Source organism: Brachypodium distachyon, chromosome 4 (assembly GCF_000005505.3).
Source record: "Brachypodium distachyon strain Bd21 chromosome 4, Brachypodium_distachyon_v3.0, whole genome shotgun sequence".
NCBI classification, from domain to species: domain Eukaryota; kingdom Viridiplantae; phylum Streptophyta; class Magnoliopsida; order Poales; family Poaceae; genus Brachypodium; species Brachypodium distachyon.
In genome coordinates this window covers 31472989-31494397 of record NC_016134.3, presented here as the reverse complement: position 1 = coordinate 31494397, position 21409 = coordinate 31472989, and the positions used below count along the sequence as shown (strand labels likewise).

Genomic DNA, 21409 nt, shown 5'->3' with positions numbered 1-21409 from the left:
GATGGGCCGGGCTTTTTCCCGGCCCATGGAAGCCCATTAAAGCCATCGAAAAGATGGGCCTTCGCCTATTAGCTTCTCAAAAAAAAAACACCTGCCGCGCCGTCGACCTAGCTACCGGAGTTGCTGCTGCGCTCGCCGCCGCCGCGCCGACGACCTACCGGAGTCTCTGCTGGTGGAGGCGTGAGATGTAAAGGGTGGAGGAGGTTCCTGATTCCCGTCCCATCTTTCTCCCTCTCTATTAATGTCATCTATATCTGTTCCTCAGCATCCTTGACCTCTCTCGATCTCTCTCCCTAGGCACTCAGATGCTCGAGACACTCTTAGGATGCAAATTCCTGTCATCTTCTGTCCATGAATCAAGGTATATTATTAGCGTTTTGAAACTCAAGTTATATATTCTGTCTTTCTGCCTGTCTGTTCTACTTCCTATATTATTAGGCAAACTTGTATCCAGCTCAAAATTGTATATGCTTTCTTTCTTGTGTTGATAGTGTTCATTGGTTCTCTGTAACAAGTCCAAACCAGTGGCTTTCGACATTTTATATATATGGTTGGGTGATAACATTCCCTCCCGGATTTTAAGGCCACGGACCACGGTGTAATAGAATATAAACAGAGGTCTGCGCTTTCAGGAGCAGCATTTCAGAGTGTTGTGCAGTTTATATATTACTTGGAAGTTCATGATCAGAGAAACTACTCTTATCTTTAGCCTTTACAGTTTGTCATGCTTGTTCGGTGATCGACATTTTCCATGCCGTATAGGATGTTCACCTGGGTCATCTTATGCGGAGTTCTTGTTTTTTGCATAAGTACCACAACTCCTCCAAGATCAAAAGAAGATGGACGAGTGTAGTTTTGAGTTGTTCAAGTATTTACTTAGGAGGGAAATATGTGACCAAATGATGTTTAGCGAGAGAAACAAAAAGGGTCAAATAGGTCACGGAGGCGTAAGGGCCCCAATTGTACGAAAACTGAGTAGTCCTCTGTATTGGGAAAAGTTTACACAACGTATTTCACAGTCCAGGGTAGTAAAAGACGTATATTGAGTTTATCATACGAAGGCTCTTCCTTATTTTAATCCTGTACAAGTAATAATCACTGCATAATAGTAGGGGCTTGGGTTGAGGAATGTATGGGACTTGTACACAGTTTTCAAGCTAAAGCATGCTTGTAATTTTCAACATCCACCATTCTTCCACTGCTTGGGGGTTCCAACAGCTACTTCGATTCGTGTTGTTTTGGAACTGTTAGGAATGGCTTGAAGGTCATCACAAGCCCAATTACTTCGACTATATTCAAAATCAGGAATATCATTTGATCCCCTGCATGATTAAATAAAGAAACGTTTAGTTTTTGCTAAAAGAAGAATGCCAACCTGTAAATCAGTAGCATACCTGGAAAGAAGGCAGCATGTTGGCGCTTTTGGGCCCACGAGAACCTACATTTGAAAATTCCCAAATAAGGTATGCTAGAGATGGTAGATGCATACATTCTGTGCATATGAACCTAATATCAAGTCATGGCATAAAAAAATGTTCTAATATGCTTACTAATGATGATAGGTTTTAACTTAGCTCTGGGCTTTAGCATTCTTACTATTAATAACCCATGTTTTACTAAATTTCAGAGTCCACTTTTGTGTTAGTATGTTAAGGTAAATAGTTTTGTGAGAAAGCTCCTACCGATGTTCTGTAGTCTTCTTCACATGCTATACAAAGTTTGCAGGTTAGCACTAACCATTGATTTGTGTTGAATTAAAATTTGGATGGTTCACAAGGATACTCACAGAACACCTGCTCCTGCTGGAGCAATAGCCTTAAAGAGGGACATTGCAGTCGTAGATATGCCATTTGCAGCACCTCTTTGACTTTGTGACTGTCATTTCAAGTAAACCAAATTAGCTAGCTTCAGAAGCAACTGAGGATATAAAATTTAAGTGAATTGATATGATACTTGCCACGGCACTATTTTGAAGAATACAGGTGCCTGTCAAGATGGTTGTCTGATGAAATTTGTCAAAGATGTAAAGTTAGAAAGAATGGTTATACAAAAAGGAAAAAAATCCATTTGACGTTTCTTTTTTATGATCAGTTCCATAGCGATTTTGAAGAATCAATTATTAACTTTGTGCAGTATATATGCCTGGACTATAATATAAGCCTTATGGGATTTCACAATCTGTATATCCCATCGCGCAAGCAGGGGCGGAGCTAACGTTGTAGCACTGGTGTCACTTGACACCAGTGATTTGATGCAAATCCCTTGTAAATTAGTGAAGGCTACTATTTATTTGTAAAAAATGACACCGATGCAATATAGATGACACCGTTGGTTCTCCCAGCTAGCTTCGCCCCTGCGCGCAAGATTAGTACAGCATGTATGTTTTTCTGTTTGTAAGAGAAAAAAAACATGTTTGAGATGAAGAGATGGAAGTGCTGACACTTACAGCTAAAGCACCCTTTATAGCGGCAGCAAAATAAATAGCTAATCCAAGTCTAGTCCCTGATAGGTGTGTCATGAAGGGGAAAGCAGCAATGAGTGGTATGGATAGAGCCTGAAAAGGATATGTGGAAGCATAAACTTTTTTTATATATCGATAAGAAAGAAGTGAGTTTTCGTTTTGTAGGAGATAGTTCAGTTACTCACAGCTGCAATACGGGATGAAATGATAGATCCGAGATATCTATGAACATGTCTATACATGAACAGTTGATACATAAGAAGACCAGCACCTGAAATTGAATGTGAAATTAATACTTAATATCTTTCATAATCATAATACACAACAAATTCTGGCAATCTAAGGATTTAAGTATTTAACCACTGTAAAAGTGACACATGATGGTCCAGAATGGGTACCATGCAGTAGTACTAGAACTACTTTTGATATATCTGGTTTCAGATTGCACCAATACATGGAAGAATGCCCCATAATTATGCACATCCTAGAGGCAATCTTGATGTAGTGTTATACATTTGATAGCGTATATAAAGTTCAAATCAACTACATAAATTAAAAGGTTTGTCCATAAGCGGATGTGCAGATGGTCAATAAGATTATATACACTAGTTGGGTTATATATACCTGAAACTGCAAGAATTTGGCCGACATCTTTAGATGGTAAGCTTAGTCCCCCATACTTTCTGTCACTTACAGCCCACAAGGAAAGTATCTGATAACAACAAAAAGGCAACAAACATTACATTTTCTTCATTGATTCATTTGTATTAAGGGGAACACGAATAATGTTTTACCTCACTGTATGCTGTATCATTAAGGGTGAAAACACAGTACGCAAGTATAGCAGACATCAATGGCCAGTTCTTGTATATACTCTTCTCTTTATGCGGAGCTTCTCTATGTGGAGCAGCTGTTGAACCGTCAACCATTTCTACTTCCCTTTCTAAGTTTTTATGCATATGAAGTGTCTCCTGGTATCCAAATATGGGAATTTGATATAGTTTTAGTCTTATATGAATGCTGTAATCTCACTAAGGAAGCAGATCTAGCTAGATAAACAAGCAATTATTAAACAGTTGTCATGTGCATAAAACAAATAGCAACCATTAGCTACAAAACACTATCAACCATTAGCTAAAGGCGACTCGACAATTGAAAAATTAGTTGGCTCTCTTCATTATGTTTCTTTTATCTTGTTTCTTGTAGACATAAAAAATTAGTAGTATTTATTATGGAAAGTTGCTATCCTTTTTCTTTTATGTTTAATTGAAAGCGCAAGTGCTGCCTTCTCGACATCAGAGAATCCATGGAATCAAGAAGAAATACATGTCTCATATCTGTTGTTGGCTCAGATCTTAGATCTGGATATTGATGGAAGTCATAATATCAGCTTGAGCATAAGATTATTGTGCCAAGCCTTAAACTTAAGGTTTAAAAGGACCCTATAAGAGTTGGAGACCAGAAATGGATCTGTCTCCAAGTTGAGGATCGAAAAAGAGAAATTCCTTTAGATTATACTAGCAAATCTATTATTGAAAAGAAAAGAAAAATCATAGGACATACTATACTATAGCGAGAGTGTCACATACCGGTAGCCATATGCAGCTTATTAGAACAGCAAGGGCGACCAGTGAAATAATAAGGCAGGGCAAGAAATAGGGAAACCTAAGAAAATACAAATACAGTTAGTTTCATTAAGTTAGCTCATCAAAATTAAAAACTTATATACACAACAGGGATATACCTCCCAAAAATTGACTTCTCAGAAAATAGATTTGGATATTGCTTTGCAGGCTGACAGGAAAGAGAGAACATATTAAGATATTATATTTTTTCTTTGGAAGCTTTCTGAACAAATAGTTACCTGTGCTAAGTAGCCTCCAATGGCTGGACCAGCAACAAGACCTATGCCCCAACCTGTGCTTACCTATATTAAAATTAATAAGTTAACTAGAGCAATGATATATGAACAGCATCAACCTATTAGTAGTAAGTAGTCATGATATAGTGATGCATGAAAGAAGAAGAGTTATATATGCATTTACAACTGATAATCCTAGAGCATGATGTTCAGGCCGACAAACTTCAACTGAATAAGCCTGCAAAATCCGAGAATCAATCATCATGCATGTACATACGTATTCGTATATATACCTACATACATCAAATTAGCCGCTATGATAACATAGTAGATGCTAGATTTTGCAAAACTTTTGGATATATACCTTTATTGGCGCAAGCATGCCATTTAGAGAACCAAGAAGCAACCTTGTGGTAATTGCCATCCAGTATTTTACACTCAGTCCAAACAGAGTGTTAAATATGACCCTGAAATATAGGATTACTAAGTTTGCCACATATATAAAAGTGAGTATATTTAGTCGCCCATCAACAAAAATTAAAAGTTTTCTCACACTGTGAACATGGAGAATGCGATGATAGGTTTTCTCCCTATACGGTCTGCCACCACACCCCAAAATAGTGAGGCAAAACATCTGCCGATCATGTATGATGCACCTATATATATACAACACCATAGACATCATGAGCATACCATACCTTAATCTGGCTGAGTATATAGTATCTGCTGAAACTGAAACAAGAAGCTAGAACTGCAGAAATATATATTTGAGTTTTGTTACCATATATTGTCGATTCAGAGAATTTTAACTTTCTTACCAAGAAAACCAGCATAGAATCCAATGTCTTGTTCGTTTTTTGCCACACGCATGTCTTCTATCTGTTTTCAAGAAAGGTCAAAACTGAGCTTACTCCAACTCTGTTTCACTGAGAGCTGAAGAAACCCTTAAAAGTATCAATCCTTAAGGGTCACACATATACCATTTAATAATCTGGGACGTTAAATCAAAGTTTTTTCTCATCGATATTGATATATGAATAATAGGACATGCATCGAGTTTCCCAAATAGTAATGGTTCTTGTTAAGGAGCTTCATGGAAAGGGATCAAATACAATTTACTTCAATGATCTGACTTGCATGGAGCCATGACTCTATTGTATCATTATTACTAATGTTTTGTAGCAAATTAAGGTTTCACTGTTTTATGGTATCTCTCTTGCACTGATGCACTCTGGATTAATAAACACCAGGTTTCACGTTTCAAATCTGAAGGGACCTCAAGATTAAGACTGTGCGGATCTGATTCTGTTGAATATGCCTCATGTTTCACCATTTCTATGGATTAGAGCCCAGTTCAAGGTAACTAATATGGTGGCAAGATATTTGCATATACAGTAATGGATTACCATTTCTATCTACAATATTATTCTTTTTAAAATTCGGTATGAACAAATTCACATGCAAGTAAGTTTGAATAAACCAAGCTATAAGGTGAGAGAGATGGTTAACATATATACATACCATGAAATACAAGAAGGGATAGAGTGATGATATTGGTAAAGCTGCATATTTAAAGAAGATAATAATATTGTCAGTTAACTGTCAGGAAAGTCGCATATATCTTTACATATTATGACCAGTGCTAGCTAACTAGCTATGAACAAAATAGATATATAGATAAATATATCATGCAATTACATCCCCTGCAATCAATTATAACATCAGAAATACTCCTAAATTAAGATAGAAACTGATGAATGTTCCTAAATTAAGATAGAAACTGAAAAGTCCATTTTTATTAAAAAGTGTAAGATGGTGGACTGGAAGTGTTGAAGAATTTTTTTCATGCCATTTATTATATATGCGTCAATTAGCGATTCTGATAAAAACAACAACAACAATAATAATATCTCAGCCTCGCGTCGGTCGTGACTCGTGAGATACATATATATGACAAGCATGTGGGCTTAGTCGACAAAACAGTTATTTTGTAGCCCACTATTCATTCTAGCCATAGGATCAAGATTTTCACATCACATCTGCACCCGCAAGATGAATCCTTAAGTCTAGTCGTACGGTCATTCATTAGCGGTGACCTTTAGAAATAGTTATTTCCCGGTGGTCTTAGAAATTAATACTCCCTCCGACCCATATTACTTGTCTCAAATTTGTCCAAATATGAATGTATTTATGTATAAAAAGCATCTAGATACATATAATATTTCGACAAGTAATTCCGGACGGAGGGAGTAGCAAAAATGTAGAGGGCTTAGGTAGGTAGGCCGGTACCGGAGGCGAAGGTGGTGACCCCGACATAGAAGAACTCCATGTACGGCGTCCCAGTGCTCCTCTCCTTCTTTCGATCCATGACGCAGCCGGGGCAGCCCTCGTAGTACAAAACTTGTTCTTCCGATGCTGGCGACCTCTCGCCGGCGTCGTCGTCCTCGCTGCACGCAGGGTAAGTCCGGTTCCTGGTAGTGGTGTCACCCATTTTGACTACTGATATTGCTTTGCTTTCTCTGGCAGGCTGCAGTAAGTGTCAGTCAACTAGTGCAGCTAAGCTCTAAGCTCTATCTGCTGTTTAAATTGCAGTACTGCTATACTGGCCGTTTTATATATGTATGCAAAATGCAAATGCAAGCTAGGCGTATAGTAAAAGTATGTACGTCTCTGTCGTCAGGGGCAGCAAAAAGTTTGCCGCTTTTTGTGAGATGAGATTTCTTCTCAGCTCAGCTCGTGTCGTGAGGACACTGTGATCTCACCAGTTGCTCTTGTTGACTGAATTCTAATTAATTAACTGATTCATCGTACTTACTATATATTTACAGGGGTTTAACGACTGATTAAGGCTTAATTGGTGGTGCACTGGACGTCCATGTATATACGTGCGTTACGGCACGTGTATGTCAGCATATATATTTGGCACGGAAGCTTACACACATACGGAGGTCGTCACTGGTGATGTACGTATTTTTGTATATGGATATTACTTCCATGTATCCATAATAAGTGTCACTTATTCGGTACGACTTTGGATCGGAAGGAGTGGTTTTTTTGTAAGGTGGGACATATTATCTCGCTGGGCTGAGCACCCGAGCTGGGCCGGTTCTTGGTGATGCATGTTTTCATGAGCCGCCAGGACACAGGTCAAATTTAGGTCTTAATTAGCTAGCTAGTGGTAAGTAGTATACTCAGGATCTGCATAAATGGCAGCGTGAAAATTGCCACCCCGGCGGCCATCTCGATCAAAGCATATATATATACATGTATATACACAGTACTGTCGATGCAAATGCATGCATCGATCCATAGGCTCTTCCAGAAACATCCCGATCGAGATGATCCATCTCTTCATCAAGCAAGAGACAACTCTATGCTGTTCAAGTCTTGGCCGGCAGGAGCACGTATGCTTAATTTACCATAATAATGCTACTAATTAAACACATTACTACTGCCAGCTGGTTCATACGAGCATGCCTAGCTACCTGAGAAGTGTCATCATCATCCTTTTATGGTGCAAACTTTGTGAAAAACATGTGTACAAGTTTTTAAAATTAATAATAACAGCCTATGTCGGAGAATTGATGTTCTATAAACAAGCAAAATTTCAAGTTGAAACTCAACTGCATGCAAAATTTTGATTTTGCCCTAGTGTGCCAAACAAAGTAGAGTTCCAACTTTAAAAAAAATCACCTATACATGAAATACAGAGTTTTTACCTGATACGCCACCTGTTATCTTACAAAAACAGATCTTGTTGATTTTTAGCAAGGGCGCGACTGATTTATTAAAAGATGACATATAGAACATTACAGACTATAACACAATTACACCAGTTCTATTACCACCGAATTAATTTCTATTTCACAAACTTGTTCTTACATTGGAGTACATATATACATATCTGCCTAAGCAAGGGGCAAACAATCAGTTTGGCCACCATTTTATTTTACCAGACTATATATGCATTCCTTCTATTGAAAATGGCTGCTATTACACATGTCACATACAAATACAGAAAGCAATTATCAACTCTCCTTGTCATCCTTGTGTAAGGGGGTGCGCTTAAGCCCCTTTGTCTTGGATGCGGGACCCATGAGTGTTGCCATCTGAGTGATGATCCAAAAATTCTAGAATAATAACGGAAAAGCTAGCTAGTTTCTATCATATTGCTCTGGCACAGCCAGGAAAGGTTTGAATGTGAGAACAAGTCCAAGCAGCTCCACTATATTCAGAAGGAAGAACACCATCTGGTCACCTGTGTGAGTGAAATGGTCGAGAAAATTACACGCTAGTAAAAACTCAAAAGATCTCTCAGCTAGTTGAAATTAAAATATAAAAATGAACTAATTGAGCTGCTTGCGATCCTCCTCCCATGTAGATTTGGTACCATTTGTGATGCCAGAAAGGAAATAAAATGTATGCTGTGCGGGGATTTCCTAAAAATACAGTACTCCGTAACAAACTTTACCTGGAAAAAAGAAAGCATGCTGGCGTTTCTGCGCCCAAGAGAACCTGCATTTGTCAAAAATCATGTGGAATGAGAGAACCAGTAAACGTGTAATAGCTTAACTGTGAAAAACTATTGCGGGTATGTGTCTATGGATGCTTATTCAACAGCTTATCTCTTGACACCCACATGTGGGCAGTGCGCATAACTATGGCACTCATAGGACCATAACACAACACAGTAATAATTCAGAATTAATGTCCTCTGTCGATTACAATACATCTGGCATGGTGCAGATGCTTTGTCCATTAGATTTACCAGCAGCGGAGCGTTTGTAAATCCAGTGTATGTCACAGATGTCACACACTGTTCTTTTGGAACTTCATACATTTCGTTTAGATTATGTTGCCAAGGTAGCAGCGTGAGCTATAAATTTATTTTCACATGCAAAATATAAAAAATTCTGCAGAGGCTATGAGGAGCAAAGTATATTTACTCACACAATGCCAGCACCTGCAGGAGCAACTGCCTTGAAAAAGGACATTCCTGTCATGGCCAATCCGTTTGCTGCTCCTCTTTGGTCCTGAGGCTGTTAGTAATTGCATGATCATCAGTCAGTTGCAGACTTGAAGCACGGATCTTTTATATAAGAAACTGAAATTGAGATGAGCTTAAGGGTTACGTACCACAGCATTGTTTTGAAGGATGAAAGTGCCTGTGATGATGGTAACCTGATAAAGTAATCATGGAGAGTGGAGACCAATAATCGACGTGAGATAAACTTTAGCTATCGTGACAGAAAAATAGTACTCCGTCCCAAATTAACTGACGTGGATTTGTATAAGGATCTATGCGTGGGACGGAGGGAGTATCTAAGATTTAGTCAACTCCTTTCTGGTGGCAGAACACTACTGCGGATTTTCAGAAACATCATAATTGTCATCTATGATCTATCTACTGAGTCGATTCTGAAAATCTAAAATGGGATGGAAAAGAATACTCACACCAAGATTATTTTTTATGACCGATGCAATATTCAGAACGATTGATAATCCAGGTTCTGACAGGTATGTCATATAGGGGTAGGCAAAGAGAATAGGTATGCACAGAACCTGCAAGGTCAATCAGAATAGTTAGGATATGTAGCAAGAAGAGATGAACTTGCTTCAATAATAGCAGCTTTCACTCACAGCTGCGATTTGAGAAGATCTGACATGTCCAAGAACTTTATTGATGCGTGGGTACATAAAGAGTTGATACACAAGAAGACTGGCACCTGAAATGGAGGATGTAAGATACTGTCCATATTGCTATCAGTAATAACGGTGCACCAAGCATTTCAGAATTATACAATTTGCAAAGTCTATCCAGTTTCTGGGGTATGTTGACTATTGTTAACAATTGTTATCCAGTGTATGAGTCCCAACATAGTAAAATTGTCTGAATTTTATAGTGGCACTGCTGTCAACATTGTTCTGTAAATATGAGTAGAACACTGATCGTGCCCTAGCAACCTAAGTTTGGACGAGATGGTCAGGTCAGTACATGGATACACTAGCAAATTATACAAGTCCTTCTCTACATGACAACCCTTCGCTTCATGTGTTCTATAAGAGCACTTTCCTTCTTCCTTCTGGAAGCTTAACCATTTGCCTGAAAAGCTAGGGGTTTGAGAACTATTGAGATGGTAAGGCAAAATGAGGTAATTGATATCATGCTGCTACTTGGTAAGCTCATGCTGGCTCAAAAAAATCATTGCCATTGAATCAGCTACTTTGGGCTGCTAGAACATTTGAACACAGAGGATGATAACACTACCAAACAACTATGGATGGAAAAGATTATTTAACTTGAGAGTAGCTGAACGGAAGAAGCCCTAAACAGATGACTGATGCCATGTCTGATTGAATTTGCAAAATATTTGCATGCGTAGTTTTGTGGAAAAGCTGCTTGTAGAGTCAATTTTATTTGAGAATAGCTTTGTCAGTTCCTCAGTTTCTAATGGTTTTGTGTTTATGACTTACCGTTTGATCTTGTGGGGGTCATCTGTACTATATTTATATTTCCAATAAAAGTTACAATAGCAGCACTAGTGAAAGCACACAAAGAAAGCTACCTGTAATTGCAAGTGTTTGACCTACATCTTCGGATGATAAACTCAGTCCACCATACTTCCTGTCACTTTCAGCCCATAGAGAGAACACCTGAAGTTGATTTCAAAAGTATAATTGCTCAAAAACAAGTTCAAGTTTGTTTCAAAGGGGTAGTGTATTAGTTATCAGAGATCCAGAGAAACTTTTGCAAATCAACAAAATACATGATAAATATGACAAAGCCAAGTCACATGTCAGCATAAAAGGGTAAATCTAAAATAAGTGAACAGTTTAGAGCTAATTTACGAACTGGAGCAACTCTCCACTAGAAATTCGCTCTTATGATTGCCACCACTAGTTATCATTCTCTAGGAAAACAATCAAACATTTAACAATTGATATTCACAGTTGTAGATATCATCCATATATGGGTGTACCACAGGAAACACATTACAAGATCATTGACCAACAAGTCCAGTCAGATATCTGAATAAGCAGGATAATAGAAGGCATCAGTCCTGCCCCTAATAATAATTATTATTCCATTCATCACAAGCATATTTAAGAGAAATTAGCCATCTGGTTTTTCTACAATACTTCAACCCCATTTTTTTTATAAGAGGAGCAAAAGGCTCCCCAATTTCATTGCTGAAATCATCAACCACACAATCACCACACCAGGTTCAGACTACAAGCCCATTAACTACAAATAGAAAATAATTATACCTCCGTATAAGCCATGTCGTGGAAGGAGAAGACACAATAGATAATTATGGATGACATCAATGGCCAGTTCTTGAACAAACTCTTCTTGGTATCCACATTACCACTTTGTACAGCATTTCCTTTCGGATCAATTAGAGGGGCCTCCAAAGCTTCAACACATTGATTTCCATTCTCATTGACTTTATGCTTGTGTAACGTCTCCTAAAATACATTTAGAGGTATTCACAGAGGAAGGAGTTAGAATCAACTCTTCCAACAAGGGGTAAAAGAAGTCTATCTATGAGGATAGAAAATTTAAAGCATCATTGTTTCCCATTGTTCGATTCCAGATATCAGTTTACCTTTTACTACTGCCGCACCATTGGAATATAATGAAAAGAGAACATAATGTCCATCGTACCAGAAATATATTTGTACCCAAAAACATGTATATATGAACTTTAACAGTATACTGAAACGTCTGGTTCTAATATTACCCAGAAAAACATGTGAAGTAGAGAGGTATTTATGAATATACAACCTTCGTGTTTAAGCCCACGTAATAAAGTTTCCCACATGCCATATAAAATGAACTTGCAATTAGGCAGACAGCATAATGAAAGAAGCTAGCACCATTGCAGTATCACATACCGGCATCCATATGCAGCTAACCAGAACAACGGCAGCAAACATTGATGTGCATAAGCAAGGCAAGAAGTATGGGAACCTGGCGCGTTTGCAGCAGAAGTAAGTATTCATTAAAGCAGTTATATTGGATAATCTAGTTTAGCTACACAAAGGGATACCTTCCAAAGAATGAGTCAGGCGAAAAGATACTTGGATATTTCTCTGCAGGCTGCCATAAAAAGGACCACATTAGCATAGGCAGAATATCAGGTCAGTAAAGCATGAAGTTAATTTTCTGGTTCATACAAGTGCAAGGTAGCCTCCCAGAGCAGGACCAATGATGAGACCTATTCCCCATGCTGTGCTGACCTAAAATCACAAGAAACTGATGTCAGAACAAAAATCACTGAAAGAAGAGAATTAATAGTGCATGGGTACGCATTTCTGTCTTACAAGTGATAGTGCTAGGGCTTCATGTTCAGGTCGGCAAACTTCAATAGCATAAGCCTGCAAAAGGTAGGCACAGGTTCAACTGTTACACACAATCTAGCACAAAAGTGCTTTAAAATTTGCCATACCTTTATTGGTCCAAGTAAACCATTTAAAGCACCAAGGAGAAACCTTGTAGCTATTGCCATCCAATAGGTGACACTTAGCCCAAACAAAGTATTAAATATTACCCTGTGATATTAACAAGAATTAAGTTAGAGTCCCACCTAATAAAATAAGAGGAAATTACACTGCGGGTCCATGAACTTGGCAGCGATGTTCAGTTTCATCCATTAACTTGAAAATTGTTCAAATGACTCACTAAACTTGGTAGCTTTGTTCATTTTAGTCCAAATGGCCAAATTCAGGCGAAATTCGGCAAGGCTGGCATGTGTTGTGGACCTGGCCGGCACGTGATGGCGCTTTTCGCAATTTTCTGGTTATGTACTTTCTCTGTTTAGCCCCTTGGAATCTCCAGAAAGTAGAGACGCAGCCCTCGAAGATGAACCCACTTCAGGGCGGCATCCGCGGCGTCCACGCGAACGGCTCCGTCGATGGGTTCGGCAGCAACAACTTCAGCAGAGCAGCAGCCGGCCTAGAGAAGAAGATTGTGGATCGATTTGGGATTTTGTGTCGCTAGGGTTATGGCCTTAATGGCGGACCGCAGGTTGGGTGCCAGGAGTTTCCAGGGGGTTAAACAGAAATGGTCCATAACCATAAAATTGCGAAAATCCACCTCCCGCGCCGGTCAGGTCCACGTCACATGCCATCGTGACCGAATTTCACCTGAATTTGGCCATTTGGACTAGAATGAACAAAGCTGCCAAGTTTAGCGAGTCATTTGAACAGTTTTCAAGTTAATGGATGAAACTGAACATCGCTATCAAGTTCATGGACCCACAGTGTAATTTCCTCATAAAATAAAAGGAGTTGAAATACAGGACTGAATACAGCCACACCCTAATGAACACTGGTAATATGTAAAGAGGAGGCAAAATGTTACTAACACGGAGAAAATGCCAAAGACAATGACTGGCTTCCTTCCAATACGGTCTGCTGCTATTCCCCAAGCAGTTGAAGTCAAACATCTCCCAAACATAAAAGAAGCACCTAGAGAAACATCCAGTAAATATGGAAATATCACATCAGGCAATCAACAAATATTTGCCATTTTTTTAATAATCATCAAGCCCAACACTTAACAATCTCAAATTCGAAACAGGATTCCGTAAGAAACTCACCTACAAACCCAGCATAGAACCCAATATCTTCTGTTCTTTTTGCAACATTCAAGTCTCTTATCTGCAGAGGAATAAAAGACAACATGAAGGCTTATTAGCAAATTCAGATATCAACATAGCTATTGCTCTTTAATTATTGACCATTTAAGTATCTACTGCGTATCCTGAATAACCGGGGAAAAAAGAGAGAACAGGACGATAATACATACCATGAAATATAAGAAGGGGAACAGTGATGATATTGGTAAAGCTGGAAAGGCCAGAGAAAATGTTAGAAACACTAAATATGAACCGAGAATGTTTTTTTAATGAAAAGAACAATACAATGAGTACAGGGTAACATTATAACATTTCCAAAAAAATATGTCATTATGCTGTGTAGATCCACAAGTGCTGATGTCAACACTTATTGGGTTAGTTCAGATATTACATATTACTCGGTAAAAGGAATCTACAAACAACTGAGGCATATGCTGGAAAGCGGGAGGTACTGAGGAAAAAAATTGTGTCTGAACTGCCTCCCAATAAAAAGGCATGGGCAATTTCGCTCAAAGAAAGGCCTGGGCAGACAGACATTACTTGACTAAGGTAATTAAGTTATACAATTCTCCACAAATTGATACTCCACCAAACAAAATCTCCACAGCATCAGCACATCTTCATACAAGAACATGTTACTCTCTCAGCACTCGATGCAATAGGCAGACCAAAGTGCTAGCAACGAAGTAGAATAAACGACGAAACAGTTGAATTAGCCCATGAGGTTAGAGTATACTACTACTATTTTGTGAGAGATACTAGAAGATCACTCGCGGTGCCAATTAGCCCATGAGTTGTAGGCAGTTGAATCTGGACTGCCACTGCTGCTTCGTGCTATGTGCTACCCCCTCCGTCCCGAATTAAGTGACGTGGATTTGTATAGATTCTTATACAAATTCACGTCAGTTAATTCGGGACGGAGGGAGTATGATATAACAGCAGCAGCAGCAGGCACAAACAAATTTCCATTTCCAATGTGATATACTACAGTGACCTCGTCAGAGAACAAAATTCCTACAGATTAATGTGATTTCAAGCAAAGAGAAACCCTCCCCTCCCCACCCCAGAGTCTCTCTAATCTATCTTCAGAGATAAGGTTGGAAGAAACGCAGGAAGGAACAGGTGTACCGGCAGTGAGGGAGACCATCCAGACATAGAAGAACTCCTTGTAAGGCATCCCGCTCCGGAGCGCCTTCCTCCGCTCGAGATCGCAGCCCGGGCATCCCGGCTGGTGCTCCGTCTTCCTCAGCAGCGGCGAGCTCCGCTCCCCCTGCTCCTCCCCCGCCATTACTGCCACCCAATTCCTCCTCTCCTCCTCACAACCCCAGGCTTGAATTAAAAGGATAGCTCGCAGAGATCAGTGGACGCTGCACTTTCGTCGGGCAGGGTCTGCGTCGAGGACCCGAATCGAGGAAGCGGCGGAAGCGAAGCCTCCTACGGCGCCCTTCCTCCTCCCAGACGCCGCGTGACCCGAAAGGGGTCTCCTTGGACGAGTGCCGTCCGTGGCATTCCCACCTGCCTGCGCGGAGAATGCTTTGCCCAAGGAGGAGGAGGAAGAAGCCAAGATGGAGTGAGCCGGCGCCCCCGCGGTCGCGGTCGATCTCCCGTTAATCCCCCGCGCGGCGCCAAGCGGGGGGGCCATTATTATTCCTCCGGCGGTGCATCGCCCTCGTCGGTCGACCTCCAGAAAGTTGGGGTCTTTTTTTTAGTTTCTTTTTCTTTTGGAGATGCGGAAAATGGGTGGTGTCGGAAGAACGAAGGCGATCATTGTGGTGGTGGGGCCAGACGGTCAGTGAGAAGGGACGCCAGTTCCTCGCATCCTTCCTCCGAACTAGCAAAGCTTTTAAGAGAAAGATTACAATACGATCTTGCTCAAAAAGAAAGATTACAATACGACCGTTAAAGGTTGTTAGGCCATGTATTTTTATTCTAGAGATCCTGTCTTATTAATTACCAAATCAAGAAGGCCAGTGTATTGGCATAAGGGATGACGTCATCGACAAGGAGACGACACACACGTGTCAGATCGGGACCGTCCAAGGGCTGTCTGTGTACTTTTAGTCAACCAGTAGTCACGATGAAGCAAAAAATATAATCTAGCTGGCCGGCTTAATGAACCAATTAATCACTAGCCCACAAACGGCAATTCTGCTAGCTGTGAAATCTTATTCTTGATTTTTCCAAGGCAATTTCTGGTCTGTGTAACCGATATTCTATTCTGAATCTCTGTTTATCTGACGGATGGAGATGTACGGACTGACCGGTGCAGAGGATGACGACCCAGATGTAGGCGAGGCTGCCGTAGGGGATGCCGGCGTTCGCCGCCTTCCGCCGCTCCACGGCGCAGCCCGGGCAACGACCGGCCTCAACGGACCGAGGATGATCCATCTTCTTCTTCTTCTCCAGCAACGGCGTCGACACCGACGATATACAGGTACTGGATCGATGGCAGCTGCTGCTATACGGTGGCCAGAGATCGGTGGCCAGAGATCGATCGATGTACTTTGATTCGATCAGCAAGTACTATATATAGGAAGGGGTTTTCTATTTTGGCAGGAATATTCGTGGCACGTGAGAGCTGGTGGTGGTGGGTCCATATGGTCAGTGGGGCTGTGCAAGTGCAATCTATCATCAGATGGTGCTGGTGCTGTAGATCTTTGTTTTTGGGTTTTGATATAAACTGACAGGAGCTTGGATTTTTTTTCATGTTTCTTTTTCTCAACCGAGTATTCCTCTTCTGAATGAATAATGGCACCACGCGCACCGGATCCCGCGGCTGTGCTCGTTGGATGGGTTGGATCCGGTCGGATCTAGCCCGAGATGGGCCTGCTGCCGGCGGTGGGTGGTCGGCAGTGCTATCAGTGTGGTTGGCCGCTGGCGTGTCGAGTGGATGGAACAGGTCTCGGCAAAAGCCGTGCTCCGGCCTTGATCGGGGGCCAACGATGGCAACACCCATGGCCTTTTCTGTTCCTCCCCGTGCGGACCGAGCTCCGGGGGAAACTTCAGATTCAATAGCTTGGATCGGCGATGGCGGCGCTCTCTGCGTCACTTCCCTCCTTGGTGGCGTCGCTTTTGGAGTTTTGCACCGGCCGTGGGACCAGTGGTTGTGGGGCTGTGCGAGGTTCGTTGGTGTCTTCTGCGGCTGCGACGACGATGTTGAGAAGAGTTTGGGTTGCGGCGATGGTCTTGGCAGTCGGTCCTTCCGGCATGTTCGGCAACTCTCCCCTGTCGGTGTTGCTTCGTCGTTGGCAAGTTAGAGTCATCAACTCAAAGGAATGATGTGTGATGACGATGACTTGGCGATGGGTGTGCCGGTCTGTTGGTGTCTTGTTCGGCGCAAGCCTTGCATATTGCACCTTTGATGCTCATCATCAGAATCGCGCCTCTTGGTCGCTAGCATGATGGTCGACTGTTGGCATGGGCCGACACGAGCTTGAGAGCCTGCAGAAGTCGGGACCCGTTCTTGGGTGTTGGTGGAGGGAGTCGAAGTCGCTATCTCAGGAGGAGTGTTCATGTGATGACAATGACTTCTGCGTACAACCTCGACGACAACTTTCTTTCAGTAGCGCGTGTAGTGAGTGTGAGTGGCCAGGTTGGTCAGGGTGTCCTGTTTGCGGTCTTCTTGATTGCGTCATGGCGTTTGTTACGGTTTTTGCCCGGTTTTACGTTTAATTAACTGGACAATTCTCTTAGTCTTAATTAATGGATTGAGTCCTTGGTTCGAAAAAAATGCATTGGAGGTTTTCCAAAACGAAAGAAAAGACAGGGGCAATAGAAAGGAAGGATTTGATACGGTGCTGACGATTGGTTACCTGCTCAGGTCTGGACAAGGAGTATTAGGGCATCTCCAAGGAAAACCCTCAAATCCTCCCCATTTGTCCAAATCTGTCCATATGGGGGTCAAAGAGCAATATACACAACCCAATGGGAACCTCCATTTGTCCAAAAGTGGTCGACGCTCTCTGTTTCTTCCCCAAATTTTGAGAGAATATGGGGAGTCCCCATTTGTGCAAAACTCATCTAAACATTATCCACTTGTCTTTTTGGCCCACGTGTCAAAGACTCATGAAGAGATAAATGCATGGGAGGTTAGCATTGGACAACTTGATGTTTTGCCCATCCCTTGGAGATGCCCTTATGTTACGCGAAGCTCTGGATTCTGAATTCCTGACGCCGATGATATTCTTTGTTCTTTCAGAAATTGAGAAAATTGAGTGGTGCGTACTACAGCCTAGTCAGGTCCACAGTGTGACAGTAGTACTGGAACTCAACATCAGTTCATATTTCCATCGACTTGGTTGGTATAGATCTTCGTTTTTGGATTTTGATATAAACTGACAGGAGCTTGTATTTTTCCTGTTTCTTTTATCAACAAGGGCGTACTCCTGTTGATTGTTTGAATGAATAATGCATTGCAGGGGAAGTCGACCTTCCGAAGCGAAAGAAAAGACAGGGGCGATAAAACACAAGGATGTGATAGATAGGATGCTGATGACCGGTTACGGCCTGCTCAGGTTTTCGACAACGAGAATTACTGATTGTTACGCGAAGCTCTGCATTCTGAATTCCTGACGCCGATGGGTTTTCTGTGTTTCTTTCAGAAATTCAGAGAGAAATAAAATTGAGTGGCTTGTATAGCCTAGTACTAGTACAGTACAGGAACTGATGAACACCATTCATTCATTCCCATCGACTTGGTGTGATCAATGCAGCAGGTGAAGTGTCGAATTATGATCAGCAGAAGAAGTACGAGTGACGCTTCTTTGTGGTAGGAGTATGTGGTTTCGACTTTGTCACTTGAATTGAACCCGTTTCGAGCCCCCAGATATATACAAACATGTGGTGAGTATTTATATGTGGATTAAGCTGGCCAGGAGATAGTGTATATGATTAAGCTTCTTACTGCTACTGCGGTAACTACCGGTTTGCTGCAACGCGAATTTCAGTTCATCACAAGGTTGGGGGGATCGATGAGCTAGCTAATAAGCCGGCGATAATGGAGTGCGTACCGGTGCAGAGGGTGACGACCCAGACGTAGATGAAGCTGCCGTAGGGGACGCCGGCGTTGGCCGCCTTCCGCCGCTCCACGCCGCACCCCGGGCACCCCTCCACATAGTACAGCAACGGCGCCGACTCGCCGCCGCTGCCTGCTGCTGCATCTAACTGCTCCTCCGCCATGTATACTGGGGAATCGATTGCTAGCTGCTCCGGCGGCGGCCTCTCGATCGCCGTAGACAAGAAAGGAAGGAAGGGGGGGAACTAAGCTTGGGGAGGTTGTTGGAGCTGCAAATGCACTTTCCGCGTATTAATAATGCTGGGAGCACAATGATTTGGATGCTCAGAATATGGCACGTGCTCTCTCGCAGGAGACGACGATGTTCTGTTCTAGATTTATTTCCTTTGATTTGATTTGGCCTCTCATCTGCTTTGCTTCCGTGGCGGTCAAGTAGCCTGTCCTCCTTTGGCCGCCGCCAGATCCGTCCACCGGCCGGGAACGAACAGGAAACGAAATCAGCATCGACCAGTGTAAATTATTTTTGTATATGGACTCTTCTATGTCGCGGACGTCCGTCGTCTGGTCTAATTCGGAGAAGGCCGCCGTCTCTCTTTCGTTACCCTTCCCTTTCTCCGCCTCACCGCCGCGCGCCCCTCTCATGCTCATGTCGGTCGGCCCCCTCGATCGGATTGGGTAGAACGCATACCCATGTCACCTCTTTGTGTTATCCTTGTCCAAGTGGCGTCTCCCGCCTATACAATCTAGTATTTGGATTCTATTTGCTCCGAGACTAGAAACTTAAGGAAGAAATCCTGCAAATTCGAAGGTCGTCTTTACATCATTAAACGTTAGCACGTGTGCGTGCTTCTCGAGAGAACTTTTTTTTCTTGGTTTTATCGGTCCTCAAATTTGTCCTTGCATTTTTATAGATGGATTGAGTATGAAATTTAAGACAGTAGTGATCTTTGACGTGCATTGGAGACCTAACAAGGATCTAAAACGTCATGCACTTGTATCCTGGGAGGAGGAAGATGGCAATTTAGAAACAGGAAGTTGTATCTGCTCCTACTCCGTAGTAAATTAGTACCCAAACATCAAGCGTCATGTACGATTTTCAATGTAGCCCAAACAAGTACTTCCTCCGATCCTAAATTGTTGTCGAAATATTACATGTATCTAAACGTTTTTCTAGAATAGATACGTCTATATTTGGATAAATTTAAGTCAAGAATTTAGAATCAGAAGAAATAGCATGTATACACGACGAGACGATATAATACACAAACCTATATTGTATATTAGAGGGAGGGAAGAGCATATTTGTCCTCCTCTGCTCCTAATCGATCTTGAGGTTGCACGCAACCCGATGCAGCTGAGGGGAATTAAATATCATATTCATTCGTCATCCTCGTATGTGCACACGTCAAGCAACGGTTGAAAGATTGTGCTGCGTGTTCGTCAACTCAACTGACTGATATAAGTGCTAGTAGTGCCCAAATCGAGGACTCTCTTGCAGTGCTTCCTTTCATATTGAATATTTTACCATATATGATAGGATATATTATTTTACTTTATTGTTTTTAATAAATTCAGATACTATTTATAAGATATTTCAAAACGAACTACATGAAATTTTTTGCAAAGTGGCATATAGTTTTTACTATGTTTTAAAAATGTCTTCATATTTGTATATATGATAGAGTATGTTAAAAAACTGCATATTCTACCTATATACTACATTTTACATTCTCCCGATTGCGCTATATTCTCCTAAATTTGTGTGAAACGTACGTGTGAGTAACTACACCCGGTAGTACGAAAAAGTCGTCCATAAATTACAAAATACTTCCGGATGCATGTATATAAGATCGGTTTTGTCATTTCTTAGGCGACTGAGAAATACAGTAACTAGTATTATTTCTTAGTCTATGATCACAACATTTTGATTGAATCATTGAGATTCATGTAACTTTGATGGATAGAAAAAATGTTTATTAAATAGTTAGACGAAATATAAAGAGACATTCCCATACGAGATTGTTCATACCGGTGCAGAGGATGACGACCCAGATGTAGACGAGGCTGCCGTAGGGGATGCCAGCGTCGGCCGCCTTCCGCCGCTCCACGCCGCACCCTGGGCACCCCTCCACATAGTACGCACCCTTCTTCTCCAGCAACGGCGCCGTCCTCGTCTCGCCGCCGCCGCCAGCTGATCGCTCCTCCGCCATAGCTAGCTAGCAGCTGCTACGCCTAATTGGTCTCTCTCGAATCTCGATCGATGTATCTGAAGAAGAAGGGAGCAGCTAAGCCGGGACGGCTAGAGCTTTAGCTCTTGCTCTTGACGCAAGGTATATATGCATTGATAATGGTGGGAGCCCAAGCGATTTAAATGGGGGATTTTGTGTAGCACAGGAACAGAATGCTGAACGTGCTTTGCTTCCAGTCAG

General features: G+C 41.6%; 2 protein-coding genes and 3 long non-coding RNA genes across 10 annotated transcripts; 3 read left to right on the top strand and 2 right to left on the bottom strand.

Annotated features, from left to right (window-relative positions):
- The first annotated feature begins 55 nt into the window (after nucleotides 1-55).
- LOC104584647 lies at nucleotides 56-7595 on the top strand. The gene is made up of 4 exons (XR_732486.3): nucleotides 56-203; nucleotides 298-361; nucleotides 5573-5681; nucleotides 7151-7595. It is a non-coding gene; the product is annotated as an uncharacterized LOC104584647 (long non-coding RNA).
- On the bottom strand, nucleotides 961-7128 carry LOC100840056 (protein ZINC INDUCED FACILITATOR-LIKE 1). 2 transcript variants are annotated; one of them, XM_003577831.4, is made up of 17 exons: nucleotides 6612-7126; nucleotides 5844-5884; nucleotides 5141-5201; nucleotides 4876-4978; nucleotides 4687-4789; nucleotides 4507-4560; nucleotides 4326-4388; nucleotides 4206-4255; nucleotides 4051-4126; nucleotides 3256-3432; nucleotides 3086-3173; nucleotides 2647-2732; nucleotides 2447-2554; nucleotides 1958-2002; nucleotides 1787-1875; nucleotides 1395-1438; nucleotides 961-1322 (listed from the first exon to the last, which is right to left on the bottom strand). In XM_003577831.4, exons 1-17 carry the CDS (start codon nucleotides 6811-6813, stop codon nucleotides 1219-1221), a joined length of 1494 nt encoding a protein of 497 aa, XP_003577879.1. In that variant the 5' UTR covers nucleotides 6814-7126; the 3' UTR covers nucleotides 961-1218. The 2 variants fall into 2 exon arrangements, with proteins under 2 accessions (XP_003577879.1, XP_024318946.1); XM_024463178.1 differs by lacking the exons at nucleotides 961-1322; nucleotides 1395-1438; nucleotides 1787-1875; nucleotides 1958-2002 and adding an exon at nucleotides 2009-2353 and having other exon boundaries at nucleotides 6612-7128.
- A 544-nt stretch (nucleotides 7596-8139) lies between the features above and the next one.
- Nucleotides 8140-21334, bottom strand: LOC100839143 (protein ZINC INDUCED FACILITATOR-LIKE 1). Of its 5 annotated transcripts, none has more exons than XM_010239665.3 (17): nucleotides 21010-21334; nucleotides 14137-14177; nucleotides 13928-13988; nucleotides 13694-13796; nucleotides 12776-12878; nucleotides 12651-12704; nucleotides 12504-12566; nucleotides 12377-12426; nucleotides 12222-12297; nucleotides 11592-11792; nucleotides 10889-10976; nucleotides 9963-10048; nucleotides 9777-9884; nucleotides 9459-9503; nucleotides 9273-9361; nucleotides 8794-8837; nucleotides 8140-8580 (listed from the first exon to the last, which is right to left on the bottom strand). In XM_010239665.3, the coding sequence occupies exons 1-17, from the start codon at nucleotides 21188-21190 to the stop codon at nucleotides 8477-8479; spliced, it is 1497 nt and encodes a 498-aa protein (XP_010237967.1). In that variant the 5' UTR covers nucleotides 21191-21334; the 3' UTR covers nucleotides 8140-8476. The 5 variants fall into 5 exon arrangements, with proteins under 5 accessions (XP_010237967.1, XP_003577876.1, XP_010237969.1 ...); XM_003577828.4 differs by lacking the exon at nucleotides 21010-21334 and adding an exon at nucleotides 18976-19260; XM_010239667.3 differs by lacking the exon at nucleotides 21010-21334 and adding an exon at nucleotides 16228-16427.
- LOC112272438 lies at nucleotides 16261-16688 on the top strand. Its single transcript, XR_002966207.1, has 2 exons — nucleotides 16261-16400; nucleotides 16523-16688. It is a non-coding gene; the product is annotated as an uncharacterized LOC112272438 (long non-coding RNA).
- On the top strand, nucleotides 17360-18978 carry LOC112272437. The gene is made up of 3 exons (XR_002966206.1): nucleotides 17360-18263; nucleotides 18385-18480; nucleotides 18568-18978. It is a non-coding gene; the product is annotated as an uncharacterized LOC112272437 (long non-coding RNA).
- Nucleotides 21335-21409: the final 75 nt, after the last annotated feature.

Bases quoted from the DNA above. Each gene is read 5' to 3' on its own strand.
- LOC100840056 (XM_003577831.4), bottom strand. From the start codon at position 6,813: ATGGGTGACACCACTACCAGGAACCGGACTTACCCTGCGTGCAGCGAG. The intron at 2,733-3,085 runs GTATATATAACC...ATTCAATTTCAG, and splicing joins CCAAATTCTTGCAGTTTCAG to GTGCTGGTCTTCTTATGTAT. The intron at 1,876-1,957 runs GCAAGTATCATA...TTGAAATGACAG, and splicing joins TTCTTCAAAATAGTGCCGTG to TCACAAAGTCAAAGAGGTGC.
- LOC100839143 (XM_010239665.3), bottom strand. From the start codon at position 21,190: ATGGCGGAGGAGCGATCAGCTGGCGGCGGCGGCGAGACGAGGACGGCG. The intron at 12,879-13,693 runs GTTAGTAACATT...TTAATATCACAG, and splicing joins GTCTTTGGCATTTTCTCCGT to GGTAATATTTAATACTTTGT. The intron at 9,504-9,776 runs GTGAGTATTCTT...TTACTTTATCAG, and splicing joins TCATAAAAAATAATCTTGGT to GTTACCATCATCACAGGCAC.